Source organism: Aptenodytes forsteri, unplaced genomic scaffold (genome assembly GCF_000699145.1).
Source record: "Aptenodytes forsteri isolate BGI_AS27 unplaced genomic scaffold, ASM69914v1 Scaffold273, whole genome shotgun sequence".
In the NCBI taxonomy this organism is placed as follows: Eukaryota; Metazoa; Chordata; class Aves; order Sphenisciformes; family Spheniscidae; genus Aptenodytes; species Aptenodytes forsteri.
This window is the reverse complement of record NW_008795041.1, coordinates 3,356,850-3,377,051: the sequence shown is the minus strand read 5'-3', so window position 1 is coordinate 3,377,051 and position 20,202 is coordinate 3,356,850. Positions and strand designations below refer to the sequence as shown.

At 40.9% G+C, this 20,202-nt stretch overlaps 1 protein-coding gene across 1 annotated transcript in view; it reads right to left on the bottom strand.

Moving 5' to 3' along the window:
- CNKSR2 (connector enhancer of kinase suppressor of Ras 2) overlaps positions 1-20,202 on the bottom strand; it is a 205,549-nt gene that overhangs the window by 21,072 nt on the left and 164,275 nt on the right. Inside the window, exon 22 of the mRNA XM_009276936.1 lies at positions 19,773-20,202. This exon is cut by the window's right edge and continues 1 nt beyond it. Within this exon, the coding sequence (XP_009275211.1) occupies positions 19,773-20,202 (430 nt within the window). The remainder of the gene's footprint in view (positions 1-19,772) is intronic.

Sequence of the window (20,202 nt, the reverse complement as noted above, 5' to 3'; positions counted from 1 at the left end):
CACACGGTTGAATGGTCAGAAAAAAAAAAGCTGGCTGAATTTCTTACAGTTTTATATACATTCTGAGGCTGCAAGATATAATCAGGACTTTAGCATCCCACTAGGCAATTTATGAATTCTGAGAATGTTATTCAAATTTCTGCATATTGGCACTCTAATTCCTGGATTACACTGAAACTAAGTTACATGTGTCTATGGGACAAGCCTCACCCAGGAGAAGTTGATGTTGCAACCAGAAGACAAGCACATGAGGTATACATCTAATGGAGAGGTTCCTTTCAATGTAATTCTTAGCACTCTCATAAACTGAAATTAGCCAGGCTATGACTGTAATGGCATATAAAGCTCAGTTTAAGCTACCAAACCTCCTGCATGGTTTATACTGAGAACCACTTGAAAAGACGTGTCTTTATTTCCTGACCATGAACCAGGAACTGTAGTTCCTGTTTGTTGCCCCCATGAAACAGTTATTATACAGCACAAAAATGGGAGTTGTGTTTCCTGAATAATGCTTTGGACTTTAATCCTGAAAAAAAAAAGTAATGTACTAATTTTTTCCATCTGTATCACCAAATTTTTTAGTAAAGAATATTTAAGGAGAATTGGTCCTATTATCATAACAGACTACTCTCTCTATCACTGTTATCATCAGCAGCATATTTCTGGGAATTTTTATACATTAACTCGCTCAGGCCTTTAAAAGCAAACAGAAATGTATGGAATTAATTATGACATGTCAAATTTAAATTTACACAAACAAGTTTTTAACTTCAACCGGTAGAAACCACTTCAGATAAAGAACACTTTAACAGCTCATCATCAAGTAACATAATTGCTCTTTCTGATGGTGCCTCCCATACTGACAACAAAACCACCGATAGACTGACAAAATCACTCCCATGACTAAATAACGCATGGCCAGACTGTCATCTCCCCACTGCCTGCCTACATCCAAGGGCAGAGAACTGAGATGCTACCCCTGCCACAGCTGCTGACAACGGCAGCGACTTTCCATCCTGGCTGAGGATCTTTGAGTGGGTCAATAAAAGAGACAGATCACATAAACTGTAAGTTACTGATATCAGACCGCGCGGTTGAGGTGAAATGAGCAGACTGAGCAAAAAGCAGCATCTTCCTCTTCATGCCCTGTTCTGCTGAGGCTCTTGAGCAGCTTTTGCTAAGACGTACAACACGAATGGTGTGAAAACCCACGCAGTTAGGGAAAGCTGGGAGGGCAGATGATGATTATGATGATGATGATTATTATTATTATTATTATGGTTATTTATGCTTTGTTTAGATAATGAGCAGACTGAGCAAAAAGCAGCATCTTCCTCTTCATGCCCTGTTCTGCTGAGGCTCTTGAGCAGCTTTTGCTAAGACGTACAACACGAATGGTGTGAAAACCCACGCAGTTAGGGAAAGCTGGGAGGGCAGATGATGATTATGATGATGATGATTATTATTATTATTATTATGGTTATTTATGCTTATGTTGAGATATTTTAATTGAATTGGGAGCTCTCTGGAGAAGCACACGCACAAAACATGGACTACATTATTACTCATCTGGCGAGGCCATTAAGTGAAATGTTGACGACAATCCCCTGGCCGGCTGTGCTACATATAACAAAGGTGTCCCCTTCTCTCTCCTCATGTACTAGCACGTGTTTGATCTGTCAATCCAACTTGCCTTGACTGTTCCCAGGCAAGTCATATCATTCTGCTCCAACTCCATTTTTGATGTTGTCAGGTCTCTTTGAGGCTCAAGGAGGACCATATTTATCAACACAAATGCTATCAGACCTAAAATCCCTCCCTCAGATCATCAAACTGAAATATGCCGCACAAAATTAGCATATAAAGAAACTGCTTTTAGAAACCTTGCTTCTAATTAATTTGGTTTCCATAAAAATAAGGCAGAAATCTCTTTTCCTGTTTTAAAACAATGATTCAGCTGCTTTCTTAGGTGTCTACAGTGTCCTGAAAGCCCGTCAGACCAATACAGCAGTGAGCTCCTTGTTTTGCTGCAGTGAATTCATTACCTACTTGGGAATATAAAATGAAGAATTAATGATAAAATGTTTCACACCTGGTAGATACTGAAAGCATATATTTTCATCTGGTGAATTTAACTTTTATTTTTTATGGGAATAATTATCTCTACATAAAGAGCTTGCACAGAAAGGTTTTATGTAAGGTATCCTTCTGGCAAGCCAAACATTGCTATGTTTTTTGCTTATAATTGCTTGCATATTTTTAACATGCAAGACCTGTTTTCAGAGATGCTCCAATTTTTTTGTAAAAAGTATATCCTAAGCCTATCATATGCCAAACCAGCGTAATAAGAGAAAATCAGAATTGCACAGGGATTTCATTAGGCTAAAGGCTCCTCTTACAGGAGTCAAATCCTGAAAAGGTCAGTGTATTTCAACTTTAAAGATAGCAACAAACAACAAATTTTAAATTCTTTCAAATCCCTGAACATGCTAGAGTGAATATGATCTCTTTAATTGGATAGTATCTCTTCAAGCCTGCTCAGAAAATACTTCTATACACAATTTAGGAGGGGAAAAAACAACAAACTTATCAAAAGAGTCTTTTGTCATATCACCTTACGTACTCAAGCTACTGGTTAAATACTCTTTCAGAAAATCACACAGCAGCCATTTATGGAAAGGGATGTTAAAAGGCATTTGTCAGACTGGTCAGGAAGCCCAGACAAAGCTTAAGGATGACATGCCAGGGTTTCACGGCCACACGATGACCAGCCACGGAGGAGCCCTTAGCCCTACTGCCCAGCCTTCCTCTGAAATCCAGGCACCCATCAAAGGCCCTCTTGGCAAGACAGGACGTGGTGCGCCCAGCGGTTTTTAAGGAAAGATCCCAATCAAGTTCTTGGTGCGCTGGGGATAACCAGGAAGGAGTTACTCCTACACTTCCACCAGTTCCTACTCTTCCACTAATTCCTTCCACCAGTTCCTCAGGTTTTTACCCTCAGTGATCTTTGTACAAAGGTACAAAGACATCAGCGTGAAAATTCATTGCTTCTCATTAGCCTCCTCCTCCCTAATTCGCCCCCAAGCATCTCTGAAACACAAAAATGCTTCTGTCACACATGTTGTGTTTGATGAGGTGCAGCATCCATACTTCCGTATGATGGTATTGTTTCACAGAAGAAATAATCCTGTGTTGAACAGATTACAGCACCGATACCTGATTTGGGCACTGGTTCTCTTCTCCTGCACGTCTGACCCCTTGCTAGTGTGGGAGGACAAAGCCCTGCTCCTGCCTCAGCGCCCCATCCTGAGGGGCCAAAGGCAATACTCCCAAGCCCTGCGGAGACCCGCTGTCCTCCTGGGGTGATGGAGCAGTGCACAGGGCCCACCAGCATGGTCACATTGGCACCCAGGCACCAATTTCCCTTTTCCTACAGCAGCTCAAGCTCCTCCACCAGCATGAACCATCAGACTTGTGTTGGAGACAGGCACTCCTCAAAACCTTCTGAGATGTCAAAAGTGTTCTTCTTTTTCAGGAGAATTAAAATAGGATCTCGGCGGCTTTCAACTGGAAATGAGAGAGCATGACTGTACTTGCTAGCTCTTGCTACCCCATCCCGGGTTTTAGATCACAAACAGGAAAAAATCTCTTTAGTTTCCTCAAAGTTAACCAACCTCTGCCGTCCCCTCAGAGGATGGTCAGCCAAAAGAAGCTTGTCCTGAGGGGTTTCTGCTGTCCAAGTGTCTTCCGTCTGACCAGTTACGTGCATGGTCACTCCTCCCCTGGGCAAGCTCTAGCATGACCCAGAGCTGCTCTGAACTGGAAATATTCGCAGCAATTTACTACTCACTCCTGCTTCAGTTTGCTTAAGTGCATTTCATCAAAATATCATCACTAAACAAAATATTAGCATCTCTACAGCCTGCAAAACACTATCACGCAACTGAGCTCTGTTCTTATCCCACCATAGCAACCTCCCTCCTCATTGAGTGATTCCTCAAGCTGCTCAGTTAGCTATGTCCTCCGCTAATTTATTTTGGTCACTAAATTGTCTTTTTTTAGTTTCCTTCTCCTCTGCAGTCTTATATGTGAACAAGCATTACACACTCTTTTCATGCATCACTGACATCAAAACTATACCTTTATTCTTTTTCCTATAAGGCAGAACCATCTTATACCAAACAGTTCCCATTAGTTCTCTTCTTGGATTGCAAAGCGATGATTGCAGAGTATTTGTTAAAAAAATCAAATCAGCTTCCACAAAAACAGAGAACTTGGAAGGTTTGGCTTCTACTTCTGAATAAATACAGAAAGTAGTGGAGGTAAAGCAGAAAAAAAATAAAATGAGATAGTGTAAATCTCTGAAGTGTCCAATTCTGAAGGTTGTATACTGGTCTGGCCTTCTCGCCTCAAAAAGCGGTACTGAGAAAGGTAGAGATATGGGCAGCTAGGATTATTGGTGGTGTGAAAGGTTTTTTCTGCAAGGTGTGACTACATGGTCTAGGACCGTTCAAGACTTGGTCACCCCTATAAACAAGGGGGATGTAACGGAGGTCTATGTAATTATGAGCACATACATGCACTAAGTAAAGAGAGAAAAGGTTGATAATTGCCTTTTCCAGTAACAGGAACATCTGAAAGTTTGGGTGGCAGGTTCAAAACTAACCAAAAGAGATGCTTTTCTCTCCAGCCTGGAGTTAAAATGTGCAACCCCTTGTTGGCACATGATACAGCTAAAAGTACATCTGAGTTCAAAGTTGATAAAACTCCTTTGTGGAAGAAAGATCCGTCAAGGGCTACAGCAAGACACCTTTAACTCTTCCCTAGAAATACGTTTTTAGGCACTGTTCAAGGCAAGCCAGCTGGGTTAGCTGGAACGTGGGGCTCAATGCTCTTCAGTGCAATCACTTGCACTTGCAGGGGGTTTTTTTGTAACGCAAATAGCTCAGAGTCTGAGATCTGATATAGAACTACACAAATCAATGTTTTGGACAATTTTTACTAAGCCCACATCTGTTGTGCAGAATGGAAAAGTTAGACTGCAAGCCGAAATAATAAAAACAACAAGCTTAGTGAGTTTTTAATTTTGCAAGGATTTGTTTTTTCAGAAGAAAGTAAACATCCCCCTTAAAGAAGCTGCGTATCTGATGGCAATAAGCTCACTAATTTTCCTGTATAACATCAGGGCTTGCTACCAGTACAACCAGATATTCCAAAGAGGCTTTACAGCATTAGACTTGTCACTGATGCTTTTGTAATTTGCAGTGACTTGAATTTATGTTCATCTTCCTAAATGTTTTCTTATTCCAGAAATATAGGTGGAGAGGTTCTGGAGGAATTATCTTGGTGCAAAGACATGGAATTAGGCTATAAATTTGTCTTTGATTTATGTCGTATCTTTCATAACTAGGGTAAAAGAAGCACAGAAAACAAGATTGCTTCTGGAAAAGAGACCCAAGGAAAATAATTTTGAAATACATGGAGATCATACTTTTATAGTGTCCTTGCTTTTATCTGATATATTAAAGATTTTACTGTGGTTACAGAGTAACCACAAAGTTCAGTGTATATTATATGATACATGTATTCAACAACTCTCTGGAAAAATAAGAACTTTCTCAATTTAAGTTTTCTGTGAGAAAGTACATGAGAAGGTAGGAAGGGGCAAGAATTTATCTGTTCTGGTTACATTATGGTGCGATAGGCACCATATCAGCACAACTGCTGGTGATGAAAAAAACGTTGGTGACCATGATTTACACACTTCTCTGTGAACTATGAAATACAGCAAGCACATGGTCAGCTTAATCTGAAGGTTTTTAAAACAACCCTTTAGCAGGTGTGTGCAGAAACCTTGGGAAGAATTCAGAACTGGAAATCCACAGTTACACGCCTAAGTGCAGACAACCACCTCCCCTGCTCAGCCTGGAACTACTACAACCATTATATTTGCCTTGGAAGGAGGAGACAGATGTTAACAAAACCCAGGAGGAACAGAGATGAAGATCTGGCTATATGCTTTTCGTCATTAACAACAGTGCTAGCTATGGCAACCGCTAAAGATGAGCAACAGTAGACTGAAGAAATGCAAAACATACAAGGACAAAATAAAGAAACAGGCTCATGACTTCATCTTTTAAAACATCTACTCCATTTCAATATGGTACAACCGAGTAAGTCACCTGAAGAAAAAGTCTCACCAGAGGCCTCTGCTAATACTTTTGGAAGACATGAGCTAAGGGAACACTATGAGAAGGTTTTATTTGTCAAAAATAACTGTCACCTCAGCTAATTATGGACAGAGATATTACAGGGTTTCCAACATAATCATGAGGTTATGCCAGATTCTCCTCCTTGGAGGACAACTCGGGCTGAGGAAACATTTCTGTGCACTGGCACAGTCTGCCAGAACGTGGCCCCAGCATAAAATACGTCCACTTGGCGCACCTGCACAGCATTTTAAATTGCATAATTCTGTGAAACAAAGGCAAAGGCAGCATGGGTGCATTTACAGTAGGTAAATGTTATCAGGTACAGGTTATTCTGTAAGAGAAATGTGTCACTATCAAAACGAAATGCTTTTAAAACAGTTTTTCTAACTGGGGGAAAGATTTATAACACCATCGCCCTCAATTGTGGCACAGAGCATTAAGGCTGATGGGATTTTCATTTGAAAAACCAATCACAACTCAAGGAAACTTGTTATATAGCTTATCTTCACCATTACGGATTTATGTCCTATTTCTAGTCTTCTGCCTTTTGCTTCCATCTCACCCCGCTAGATTTTGCCATCTCTTCCCCAGCTACCCTGATGTTTCCTGTTCCCAACAAGCACTACAAATCACTGCCTGTAGAAAGTGTTTCCTTTCTTTTTACGCAGGTAAATTAAGCCTCCACCACCTTGGTGGGGTCTGCTTTCCTTTCTTTGTTCACTGGGTTCCTTTCAGCAACCTCCTACTCCCCATCACCCCAGGGAGCAGTGGTGCTCAGAAACAGACAGAGTCTTCTGGCAGCCATGGCAGAAGAGCCAAATCTCGGTGGAATATAAAATCTCACCCCTCCATTCCTGTTCTCCTCTGAGTAGAAACCCAAAGACTAAAGGTGTCACAGGACTCCAAGGGACAGTGCTGGCTGCTTGGGGCCCTCTGACCATGCCCTTGTCCCCTCACGTTCAACCTCCCCCAAAGTTCAGGAATAATGAAATCCATCAAGGACCCAAGTGCTATTTTCAAAACTGACTGAAGAGCCTAATTTTTACTTCAAGTGACTTTTGTATTCTCGCTATAAATCCCATAATCTTGTTTAGCCACAACACGTACAAGTTTAAGAAATTGGCTTTTTGGGATGGAGGAGAGCAAGAAGAAGGTGGCTGACATTTTTGAGTTTCATTAACTGTAAAAGCCATTTCCAAATTGTGAGTCTCCAAGGCAATCATTTTTTCACTTTATGAAAACCCTGAAACAACCTTCCACCTGCTACCGATAGTTCAAAATTAATGGAACCAAAAATTTCAGCCATCCTTTAAATAAGTATTCCCAGGAAAACTAACACACATCCTTTTTTCCTCTTCTTTTACTATGGGGACGTTTTACACATATTTTATAGACTCTGCAAGACGTTCATAGAATCAAATTTCTCAACTTCTTAGAGTTTGCACAGATGCAAGGATAGCCTGTTTATGCTATAAGATTCATGATGGCCACTATAAGGTGGCCATATCTGCAGGCAGAACTTGTGGATTGAACTGCAGAAGGTTAAAATGCAAAGTGAGCAGAGAACTTAGAAACTATTGATTTATTAATGCATAATGCACTAATGTCTAAAGTGCATTTTCTGTTTTTAATTTTATTTTTATTCCTCAGTCTCACCATTTCATAAACCATGGTCAAAATTCTGAGATTTAAATTTTCAATGTGTTGGTATAAAAAATTTATGGTATGGTTAAATTATCCTAGTTCATTAATAAGTATTCCTAGCCCCGGTAAGACTCGCATGAAACTTTTAAGGCTACAGTAGGAAATATGACATTAAATACGAAGATCATACAGTAACACTGGAGAAGGTAAGCATAGTCCTCAGTGGCAAAAAAATGTAAAAAAAAAAAAAAATTTAGTCTTGGACAGCTTTAGTGGGAGTGTAAAATTTGAATGGGATTTTTCTTAGGCTCTTTACACAGCCAGAAATAAATAAATAAAAATACTCTCTTCCGTATTCTGAAAAGACAGAAACCAGCTACTCTAGTTATCCCTAAAGCCATTACATTAAAGTTAAAAATATAAATGTTGTACTGTGAAAGTATGTGCATGTACTTAGCTTGATTAACAAAAAAAGAAAACGTCTTGAAAATAAAATTTATTTTCTTAATTGAAAGTTGAAAACAAATGGCTGGATATATTCTAGCAGGGAGGAAAGAAACAGAAGAATTCTCAGAATAATCAGCTTCAACCTTTTTATAGATTAAGTATGATTTTCATATTGGATTTCAAGTGTTCACATTAGTACAGTGAAAATATCACTTTAATGCCAAAGTTAGAGGCTATTAAAATACTGTTACATGAATTCTAAAACAGATTTTGCTATTTTTACTACAGGACGTTACTCTCTAATTCTCTAGCTCTCGTATTCACCAGTTCTCAAGTATTCTACAATAACCGCTTTGCACGTATAGGAAACGCCGTATTAGCTGCAAGGAGCCCACTGACACAGGCCTCTGGCATCGCCAAGCCCAGCCGGGTGCTGTTCCAGGAGCCATACCAGGAGCCTCCCCCAAGCCATCCCACCTCACTCGAAACCTGAGTTTCACTTAACCCGGAACTAAATGCACAACGATCCCCAGTGAAGTTTTATTACTTACCCTCATTAGTCTTGCTGGGTAAAGCGATCAGGGTAAACTTGCTCCCCATTCATACACCACTGGCTAGGCCTTGCAGTGCCGCTGCCTGATCTCTGTCCAACCCTGACTTTACAACCAGGAGAAATCTCCCAAGTGAGGTTTCCTTAATTTCACCTCCTCCTTGATGCCTGTAAATCTTCACGTGATTAAATCAACGTTTCAAAAACTGGCTGAAAAGTGGTTTTAAATCGAAGTTTTTTGGCAGCCTCTCTCCTCACTCTCTAATGGTGATAACAACTCAAATGCTTTTAAACAAATCAGTGCTGATATTTTATATTCCAAAAGGCCAAAGTTCATCCCTCTGGAATCCAGAAGAGAAGAAAGAATTAGCTGCTATTATTTTGTGCCAGCAGTACTCAAAATGTGGAGCCAGAAAGCGACCATCCTACTCAAGATGCAGCCATTTTCTTCATGCAAATACAGTAAGATCCCACAGAGAAATTGTTTCACGCTTTGTCTGTGAAATCATACTCTTTCATAGCACCACACTAGGTACAACGATGTGTGAGTGTTAACTATCATCAACAAGATCCAAAACTCGCAAGCTGGGGCCACAAAAGGAGACAAACAACATTTATCTTCTAGCTTTTGAACCACAATTTTTAAAAACAGAGCTAGAAACCTCTTTTTTTATTATTAATGAGAACTGAGATCCTTGCAAAATTGCCTGATTACAGGGCTTTTTCTTTTTTTTTTTTTTTTTTTTAAATAAGGTACTGTATTATCACATTTGTTTCATAAGAACTGGCAATGCTTGACACTGAAAAACAGAAGAGCTTACAAATAAAACCCACACGGTTAGTATAAACTCTGAGCGTTAAGCTCTTTTGAGGGACTGATGAAATCGCAAGTGTCAAAAGGATGAGCCTTCAGGTCCCCACCTATCTCCAGGTTACATCTTCCTTGGCTATTTAGGTGCAGAACGGATGTGAGACACGGCACAATCTTTTCCTTCTAGAAGTTCAGCTCCCAGAAGTGAGTGACATTAGCCACCTCTGATATCCAAGGTGTCCTCTGATAGCAAAAGCCAAGCCCAGACGGAGGAGACACCGGAGGCTCGCTGTTAACAGGGAAGGCTGCACTATGTGGGTTCTCCTGAGGCTGCCCTGCATCCAGAAACAGTCCCAGACTGCACTAATGACCTGGATGGTGGAAGAGAATAAACCTATTAAAATCCACAAGCACGCAAGTGGGAGGAAACGTCACCTAGACTGCTGGAGGACAGTCTCAGAAGTTGGAATGATTTGGAGGGATGAAAACCCTTGCCACGTTTCCCGTGACAATATGGTAGATGCTATGCTAACAGACACAGAGCTTGGCAAACACCAGGTTAGTCTGTAAGGCTTTTTTTTTTGTTTTTTTTTTGTCTAGTCAGGCTGTTAGTTTTACAAAATGTCATATTTGTTTTTTGGTTCATTGGTTTTAGCCCAATTAATTAGACATTTTAAATCACCTGAGTTTTTATTAACATGAGCTACTTAACGTGGATACGTGAGAGGCGCAGGAATAATCAGCTCAACTACGATTAGAAAAGTAACCATTAAGCAGAAAAGCATCTGGGATACTGTACAGCACAAACTGAAATGTGAAGTACAGTATGGTTGCAAAACAGATACTTATTGCAGTACAGTGCATAAAACACCTGTGGCGAAGCCATCTTCCTGGTCTCAGCTAGGTGTGCTGCACCCAGCTTGGACGCTGCCATCCCAGAAGAGGTGGGAGGCAGCTGGAAAACCCAGGGAAGCTCAGCAAGAGGGGTCAGAAGCCTAGAAAACACTATCTGTGAGAAAAACTAAATCAACCTTCATAACAACCTTTCAGCTTGAAAAAAGAGCTGCTGTAATGGAGCAGTTTTGTTTTCTACGCCATAATGGAAAGGAAATGCTAGGCTTAAATTGCAGAGGGAACGATTCAATATCCATTAGGAGGGAAAAAAAAAAATTCCTTTCCAATACAGCAAAGAGGAAAAGCACTGTCCGGAGGGGATGAGGAATGCCCACCACTGGGGTGTTTAAGGACAGATTCGGTAGGTATAGTGGCTCCAGATTTAGAGAGCAGAGCTATACTGGATAACCTTTGAATTCACTTCCAGCTCGCTAGCTCAGAGACATGAGCAGCACACTTACAGCTTCACCAGAGCCTTTGGAGGGGACAAGATTTCAGCCTACGTATGCTGCCTTCCCACAGTGGAAAGGTTTAAGAAACAAGTAAGGAGATCAAGATGCCAAACATAAGCATCTAGTGCCATTTTAGCTGTCAAAGAGTATCCAAGGAAGTTGCATAGGGCTGGCAGGCTGGACACATGGCCTACATGAGATCTGTGACCCTCTGGAGCAGCAGCTAGTGGGTAAAAGGAAAGGAAACTCAGCCAAAGGCCAGGCTGGGACGCTAGGAAAATCCACAAAAAATTGCCCTGCAACATTTATTTCATAGGCCTCCGTGACAATCTTCATCTTAAATCCAAGCACTCCGAGGACTTCTTTCTTAAAAACAGATTAAACCAAACAAAACTGCTTTGAACAAATTTGGCTTTTCCAGAGTCTCCTGTCCAACAAAAAAAATTCTAGCAGGATGCTGACTGTGCGCACTGAGGGCTTTAATATCTCATCCCGCTTCCCACGACGAACAGTAATTAAACAAGAATGCATGTTTATACGGTGACACTACAGAAGTTCAATGTGGTAGTAGTTTAATAAAACTACATCCCTCTCATGTCCTTCCAAGCACTACTGACTCAAGTTCATCCCTGCATATGTTTTAACAGTTGTCTTGAAAGAACCTGAGAGCCACAGACAGCAGATGGTACCACCTGGAGATGTAATAAATACAATCTGAAAAGATTTTAGTGCTCCTCTATTCTCCCAGTCCTACTGGTACCATGTCATATTCTTCTGATTTAATTATAATTGATTATAGAAACGGTTTGGGTTTTGTTTTTTTTTTTGAAAAAAGCTAAAAATTTGAAAATTATACATTTCAAAAGAACATTCACATGCACATAATAGCTGGTTAACTTTTTTCATTGTAGGTGTCTGTTTCCTTTGCATTTAGAAAATTTCAGATTAGGCTAAGTCCCTGCTGCATCTCAAAGAGGAATTATCCCAGTTCTGCAAAAATCCCAGTGAAAAATGGTTTCCTCATTTATCGTGCAGTGGTCAAATCTGAGTGTCTTTAAAACAATTTTCAGTGAGTTTCAGTGAGAAGATTTATGTAAATGATTAAAAACAATCTATGTTTTTCATGTTTGAAATCAAAATGAACATGAGTATAAATGTTGGGACAGGAAAACCCTCTTTTTAATGGGAAACTATATGTTAATTTAAAAAAAACACTCTGATTTTCCTTTTTGTACACAAAATAATTTCCAAAAAGCTACATATCCTCATTTAAGAAATGTGACTATATTACGCTTCAGCATGAAAGCACATTTGGAATTGAGGGGGCGGAATCTGCAGCTACAAGAAATGCTTTTTTATATTGCTATTGAGACGTATCAGGCCAACAATCTGGGAAGCAATTGCATATCCTTCGGTATGGTAAACAGAGAGCCCTAGAGGCCTTGGACTGTCTTCCCTGTATCACTTGTGAAGTGGTCTGCCACTTATGAGTTGTCTTTTCCCAACAACAGCATCTCCGCAGCCAGACTCAGACGGGGCAGCGGCAGGGACAGAGCTTGCTTACAACAAGAAATGGAAAAATTAAAGGCAAACCAGTTTGGTTACGTAGCACTTAGCAAGAGAATTAATGCAGAACACAGAAAAAAAACAGAAATATATTCTCACATCCATAGATTCCTTGCTCCACCACCTAATCCGAATGTGTCTCTGGTAGCACGGCTCTATTGACAGCCACCAACTTAGTAATAGAATTGAGGGTACTTTGCAGGAAAAGTAATTTATAAGAATGGCCATGTAAGAAATTCTCTTCTGCATTTCTTTTGCTTGTAAAAAGACCATTTAATTCATATATTTCAGGCAAAAGCAGATGACCTTTGCTGGCAATGACACCCAAAGCTATTAAAACCAAAATAAGGGTAGGAATTCACTTCTCCTTTGCATTTTTGCAGCATGGGCAATGGAAATCAATTAAAATTTAAAATGTGGCAACGGCATATTTGTGGGTAAAATGCATTCATATGTAAAAATACTAACAGGCATAAAATTAAACTACTTTTATTTTTGTTGACAGACCATATTGCTTTCTGAATTGCTACTCAGTAAATGATTCAATACTTGGCTTTCAAACACTGCAGGCAATTTTTTCCCCTTGAACTGAAATTTAAAATCAGAATACAGAGGTTTTGTATCCCATTATTTTTATTTAGAATACAAACCCTCTTCTATAATGGAGTTTCTTTTGCATGTGAGAATTGGAAAAGCTTTATTTTATAAAGTTTAAATTTTGAATTGAAGAACATGCTCAGAAAGAAAGATACCTACTCCCAGGATTTGTTTATCCAAGTTAGTCTTCATATCAACATATGTTTTTAATATAATAGTCTAAACCGCATTTTTACACACGCAGCTGAACATACACACATATATGGCAGCTAGGAGATGATTAAGCAACTCTTATTTGGGATGACAATTTTCCCAAATATGCAGTTGCTTCTGGAAGCTTATAGAAATTCCTATTCAGATAAACATGTGTCTTAAAACAAGGTTAAAAAAGTTTAGCCTGACGTATAACCTAGATTATCAACGATGCTGTTCCTCCACCCATTCGTTTTCAAATATAACAGCTTTCATAGGATCTCACTGGATCTTATGACAAATGAAGCACTAAATCGTTTAGTTAAAAAAAAAAAAAGGGTATGTGAAGGCACGCCATTCCGCCAGACATTTTGTACATAAAGTATTTGCTTTGAAAAGCAGACCAGGTGATACAGCGGCCACTGTCTTTTCCTCCTTTTCCATGGTTCCTTCCCCCCTGAAACTGTGAGCCACTGACGAAAATTCCTTTGTAAATATATAAACTATCCGCACCAAAGCAGTGTGGGCTAGACATTTACACTATAAACCAACAGGCTTAAGATCACATTTTTGAACATAACTAGGCAGTATTTTTAGGCAAGCTCATTCTGAGTTAACAGCAAAGCTAGCACCTCGCAGGCAGTGGGAGGGAGGCCTCCTCTCAGCAGACAAGGCACGAAACGCTGATGGTCCTCAGCCCACAGGAGTGCAAACGCCCAGTCAGGTGCCACGGGAAGGCTCAAATGGGAATTAGAAATGAAAAATCAGATCACAAAAACAAAGCTCAGAAAAAGGAGCCATTTCATTAGTCTACTTCAGCATCTGAGCATGCACGGGCTGTGCTGCCCAGAAGGATGTTGAGCAAAAAAAACCCCAACCCTAGCAAATCTTCTGGTTTCTACAGGACTGGTAGTGGATGTAGTAAGTTAGAGTAACATCCTCCTTGGTGTCCCAGAGGGTGCTGCGCTTCGTGCTATTCGCCAGCCCCATAAGGAATATTTCTAATGTGAAACATTACCTGTCATTTCTCATAGCTCCACTTATTTAAGACACTGCCAGGCATGCACACCTTTACTAACCTGCATAATTCCAGAGGGGAAGATACGGTATCTTAATGGTCTCTCCCTTGCCTCTTGGTGCAGATAAAACTAACTAGGTGGTCAGATGACAGGACACCACTAATGGTATCCTCTCTGAAATGGAAAGAGGTTGTCAGAAAAGCAAACTGCCTTATTAATTTCAGACATACATCCCCATCAGCACCAGTGCGCACAATCCAGGCCTTACGCATTATTCATCCTGACTCCCACATTTCGCTGTTGCCTAAATCCTGCCAAAGTGAACAGACACCCTATCCAAAAGGCAGAGAAGCAAATCCTAGAAGTGGTATCACTTTATAATGTAGTGTTTAATTAGCAAACATTGATCTTTCTGAGAGATACCATTTGCACTGCACAGTACAGTCCTCTCATTAAAAAGAGGCAAGCCTCCCTGTACCTGTATTTCAGAATTTGAAATACCTGACCTTATTCAAAGTATATTTTTTACTAGCGCAAACTCCTTCTTGAAGTCAAATGCTGCCTAGGATATCCCACGGATATACCTTCTTGGGCACAGTGCGTGAAACTCTACTTGTTGTTAGTCATGGGACTCCTTAAACCCATCTGTCCTATTTTGTAAAAGCACTGCCACCTTGAGTTTCGTTTCTGTGACTGGTAGGTGGGTGGGAGAAACTGCTCTCCATTTCTCTTATTGTTCTCTTGCTGGTTCCTAATTTTTTTACCGGGAAAAAAAGAAAAAAGTCTCAGGCTTGGTACCTCAGCACAAGCAGACATTTGACATCTCTTTCAGTGACGAGCTCTCACTGACATCAAGGGGAGCTTTCCTGAAATCCTTTGCAGGGTCTGGACATCTCTCTGAGCTGCAAAATGCCAGCACCAGCTCCTGCTCCGGCCTTTGGCAAGTGTCTTCAGTGGTTTAAGGTAAAAAGCCAAGTTTCAGAGACTGGAGCATGAGGCTATTGCGTTCCTCTGGGACAGCGCTCACCAGACTGTGTGGGATGCTGGGAGATGTTGCAAACCTGAACGAGGGCTTACGGTGGTGGAGCAAAATGCCAGGGAATACGCATGAGTGTGCCCAGGCTTAAGAAACGCTGCAAAATCTTTTCAAGGTGACACAAGTCACACATGGAATACTGTTTCAACTCGTAAACACTCCGGAGGGGGAAATCAATGCAGGAAACAAATGGCCCCCACCCTTCAATTGCCCCAAAAGGACAGCTATTGATTTATTGAAATCTATTTAAGACTTTGTTCTCATTGTCCACCCTATATAGAAGATACTCCAAAATTATGATGATGGAGTAGCAACAAAAAAATCCTAAAACATGTGTCAGCAGGAATTACAGTACTTAGCGTGCAGGAAAAGGACAGAAAACTTGCAGAAGCAAGAGAATGAAGAGGTGAGGAACAATGAAGAAGGAAATGGGGTTGAACAGTGGGAAGACAGTCTAAGTGATTTCTTCCTGCTCCAAATACCTTTTCAAACTCAAACATAGACATCAATGCTTTTCTATCCATATTCCTGAAGAAATCTCATGGAGTCTGCACAGTGGAAAGCTCCCTTGCACACTGTTGCAGGTCCCAGGTGTGAGTTCCCTGGAAGGTGTGCCGATACTGCTCTGGCCAGCCCCGCAGCACGTGGAGCCAGCAGCAGAGCTCCTGCCCCAGCACCGTCTGGGCAGGTGACAGCAACAGAGACTCCCACGGATGCTACTGCTCTCCAAAGACTTTTTCAGGGAGTATGGAAAAAAGGTGCAGGTTTTTCTGCAGCCGAGTTGGTGGGATCTACAGCCATTTACACTCTGTAGAGAGCTAGTATCGGCTTCTCTTAAATGGTGAACCCTTAGTCATTCCTGTTACTTTCCCACAAACCAAAGAAGACTTTGAAAATGAAGGAACCACCATCAAAAATACTTTCAAAAAATAAAGCAAAAAATGAAGCAAGCTTTCCCTGGACAAAACCTGGAAATAGTCTCCCAAGAAGATCCTAGAAGTGTTCTTCAGCATTAAGTGGTGAAATCTGTAGAAACACAAGAGAGCACAGACAGCGGAGGGGCTGGAGGGGAAGGGGGTGATAGTGCCATGTTGCACAGCTGTCTCCTTCTGTGACCTCCCACTAGCAGAAGACAAGCCTGAAAAGGCCCAACCTGTCCTTCACAACTGAATCACAGAAACGCAACGCACCGTGCCATAGCCATTGACCTGCTCTCCGTGTGCAGGCTGCCTCTGAACAACACAGCAAGAGGGATGTTTGGTGCCACAGGTCTGAATGTTGTTTGCCATTTTCATAGCCTCAGGAGCAAACACATGGACAAACACAAATATCCCACAAGAGAATCCTCTTCAATTACAAAGCAAGAGACCATTACAGGACGGTGTCAATATGGAACATCTAAATGATTTACACAAAAGTCATTTTAATTAGGGAAATAAAACAATCCATTAAAGATTATCAGTGCAATGTTAATGTGATATAACATGACAAAAAGAAGCAACTGAACACACAACAAATTTAGATCCTAATGGATAAACACAGGAAAGGACAACCCATATTTTCAGTTTACCATGATATATCTAGGCATTACAGCAGAGCTGATACACAGAACTATTTGCAGTGTCAGTAAAAGCTTGCAATATCCATTTAAGGCATCAGGTAGTGATTAACAGAGAGCAGATTCTTAGTTGTTGCAAATCAGTGTAGCTTTAGTAGAAAGTCAACTGAACTATGTTAACTTCTAGCAGCTGAGGACAGCATCTGAAAAAAGCATGGAGTGCCTAATTTGTGGTGTGGTTATTTGAAAATAATTCTGCAAAAGAAATTGGAAGAAACAGGACCGCATTTTACTATTTGATTTAAACTCAGGAGGTTTTAAAAGTGGGAATGTAAAAACAAAAAGCTGAGAAAACAAACTTTTGGCAATGACATTTAACTTGTACAGCAACAACTGCAAAGGAGCTGCATTCCTTCTCCCGCACAAAAAGCAATAGGAATGATTAAGCTTTAAAACACATACATGTACACACAAGAACACATATAATCATCCAAGAGCTCAGAACTATGTCAGGATCACAAATGTGTAAGGCAAATAAATACATTTAAAAGGTTCATCTGATACCACATCAGGGAAGGTTCAAGGTGAGGTTAAAACATTTCTAAAAGGGAGAGGATTCCCTTTCTCCAGCCAGTTGCAATGTTTCATTTTCCCACAGCAATGGAGGTGAGGGGGGCAATGATGTAGCACGCACAAGGGCACCCATCCAGTTAGCAGACTTAGCAGTTATAAGCAAATCTCTCAGCTCAGAAACTGGGATTCTGCACTTAAGAACACCACTTGCATGAAATCCCTCCTGCCTTTTACTGGTAAGGGCACTGGAAAAAGCCAGCATTGCAAACAGAATATTGCAGCCATAGCAACAAGCAATTCAACACTTAAACTCTTCAACAGACTGAACAGTATTTTCTTTCTGGTTTTATAATTTCACGGTCAATAATTCACCATGAGCACTTTACTTGTCTAGCTGGTTGCTAATGTCTCAAAAACAATCTCCTGTTAAAGCTTCGACCAAGAAACCTCCTCACCCAAACTAAAATAAAAGTATGTGTATACAGGGAGACGACTTCAAAAATTAAACTGTTTTTCTCCCTTTTTGGACATTGGTATAGAAAGATGGAGAAGAGGTCAAGTTCTGGCCTGTTATATCAAGCACTAGCCCTTTATTAGTATTGTACGCTATAAATTGTTGCAACCAGGAACCCAAAAGCCTTAAAATTGAGATTTAAAACACCTAACAACTTAGGCCCTGCAACAGTATCTCTGAGTAATGCCCGACAGCACAGGAACTCCAGTGGGAAGTCTCCTTGACCCTTTTCGTTGACTGTGAGGAATTTTTAAAAAAACATTTTTTTATTGCTAGCAGTAAAAACCCATTTGAAAACCAAAATTGAAGGCTAAAAATAGGATAAAGCATTCTGCATGGTTGATGAAATTTAACCCTGTTAATTAGACAGCTTCATTTCACAGTCAGTAAGAGTCTAATATTACCCTAATAAATGTATGGTTTTTTTGGAAAGTGTCATGCATGAACACAACTGAAATCGTGCCTTTTTTAACTTTTAATGGCATCAAATTTAGTATCTTCAAAAGAAATCACTGTTTTCTCAAAGGCAAGAATTTGAGATGTTTAGAACCTATTGACTAAAGCATAAGGGCAATGGAAAACTGTTGATCTCTCCCAAGTAGACTAAATAAAGTCCACATGAATTTTAATGCTCAACAAAGGTGCTAACCTTAATGAATTAACTTAGGTAGGTAGTTAATTATCCAAAGCTTTTGTTACCCTTTCCTATCTCTTTACCATTTTTATACTCCTTTACTGCAGTGAAAAAGTTGAATTTGAAGGAACCAGAGAGCACAGACACTTTGAGAGCTTCAGGGGTCATCCTGCCTTCCTTGCCGCTACAGGTAATTTAATCGCAGCATAACCCCATGATTCATGGATGCAGGCTTAGTTGACTGACCCTACAACTTGGGTGTGAACTCAACTTTGCTAGCAACACATGCTGTGAAGCTCCATAAATGACAGTGAAGGACAGAGCATGAAACAGACACAGAAATGTGTTTACATGTTCAGGAGGAGCAGGGACCTTCTCCAATCCCTGTTTATTTGGATTAATTTTGACAAGTAGCACTAATAGCTATGGAGTTGATGTGCCATGTAAGAGACAGTTACTCAGCGTTATGATTTTTTTTAAGCCCCGCTGGTCACATAGTTGTTCTCTATTAATTTTTTTGTTTGTTTGAAATGTTTTTTGAACTTCTCTCTCTATAAATCTCAAGGTGAGGAACCGGAGAAAAACCACTCTTTTTCAACTTCTTACAGCTTTTGGGCTGTCTTGTGGCCTGCCCGCCTGGATACTACACAATCACAGCCTGACCCTGCACTCCGGGATTTACTGAGTGTTTTTTACAACCCAGATGGAGTTGGCTGGAAATCTTACTAAGTATGTCCTGAGACATACATGTGTCAGTGCGGGAGGATACTGTGCAAGTGGAAGTGTGAAGAAAGCATGGAAGCAAAATGGATTTATAACTAAGAACTACTAGTAGGAGGTGATTGGTGACCAACCTACGGGGAAGTGTCTGGTGATCATGAGAGGTCATACAGCACTCTGATTATTAAGCCTTACACATAAGGCAGATAGAAGAGGTGTGCGACAAGGGAGACCTGGTAAAACATGGGGGATGTTGAAAGACTGTTGGAGTTTTTTGATAGAAAAAAGGAGAAACAACCTCTATGTTACACGAACAGGACTCTTGAAAAGCCACAGAAACATCCCATACTTACTTTTATCTTCCTGGTTTTCTTCTGCTGCTTTGCCTTCCTCTTCCTCCTCCTCCTCCACCTCCTTCTGCTGCGCTTCTTCGTGGTGATCAGCAGCACCGACTGAAAGGCTCTGGCAGCAGTGGTTGAAGCCGCTGTCCCGAGGCAGAGTGAAACTTCGGGGCTTTCCCCCATTCCCATTCAGCACTTGCATCCGTTCACCCTCCACGAGGGGGAAGGGGCCATAGTGGTCTTGCAGGTGGCACTTCTGGGTGGGCAAGGTCGACTGCCGCCGGTGCTCGGGGGAGACCACGGCCGCCTCGGAGAACACAGAGTCCTCCAGCGGCAGCGTCTGCAGGTAGTGGAGTCCTGAGCTCGTCAGCGGCGTCTCTATGAGGTCCTGCCAGGAGCGCCGCTGGCTCGCCGTCTTACGCACCGGCGAGTCGGTGGGGCT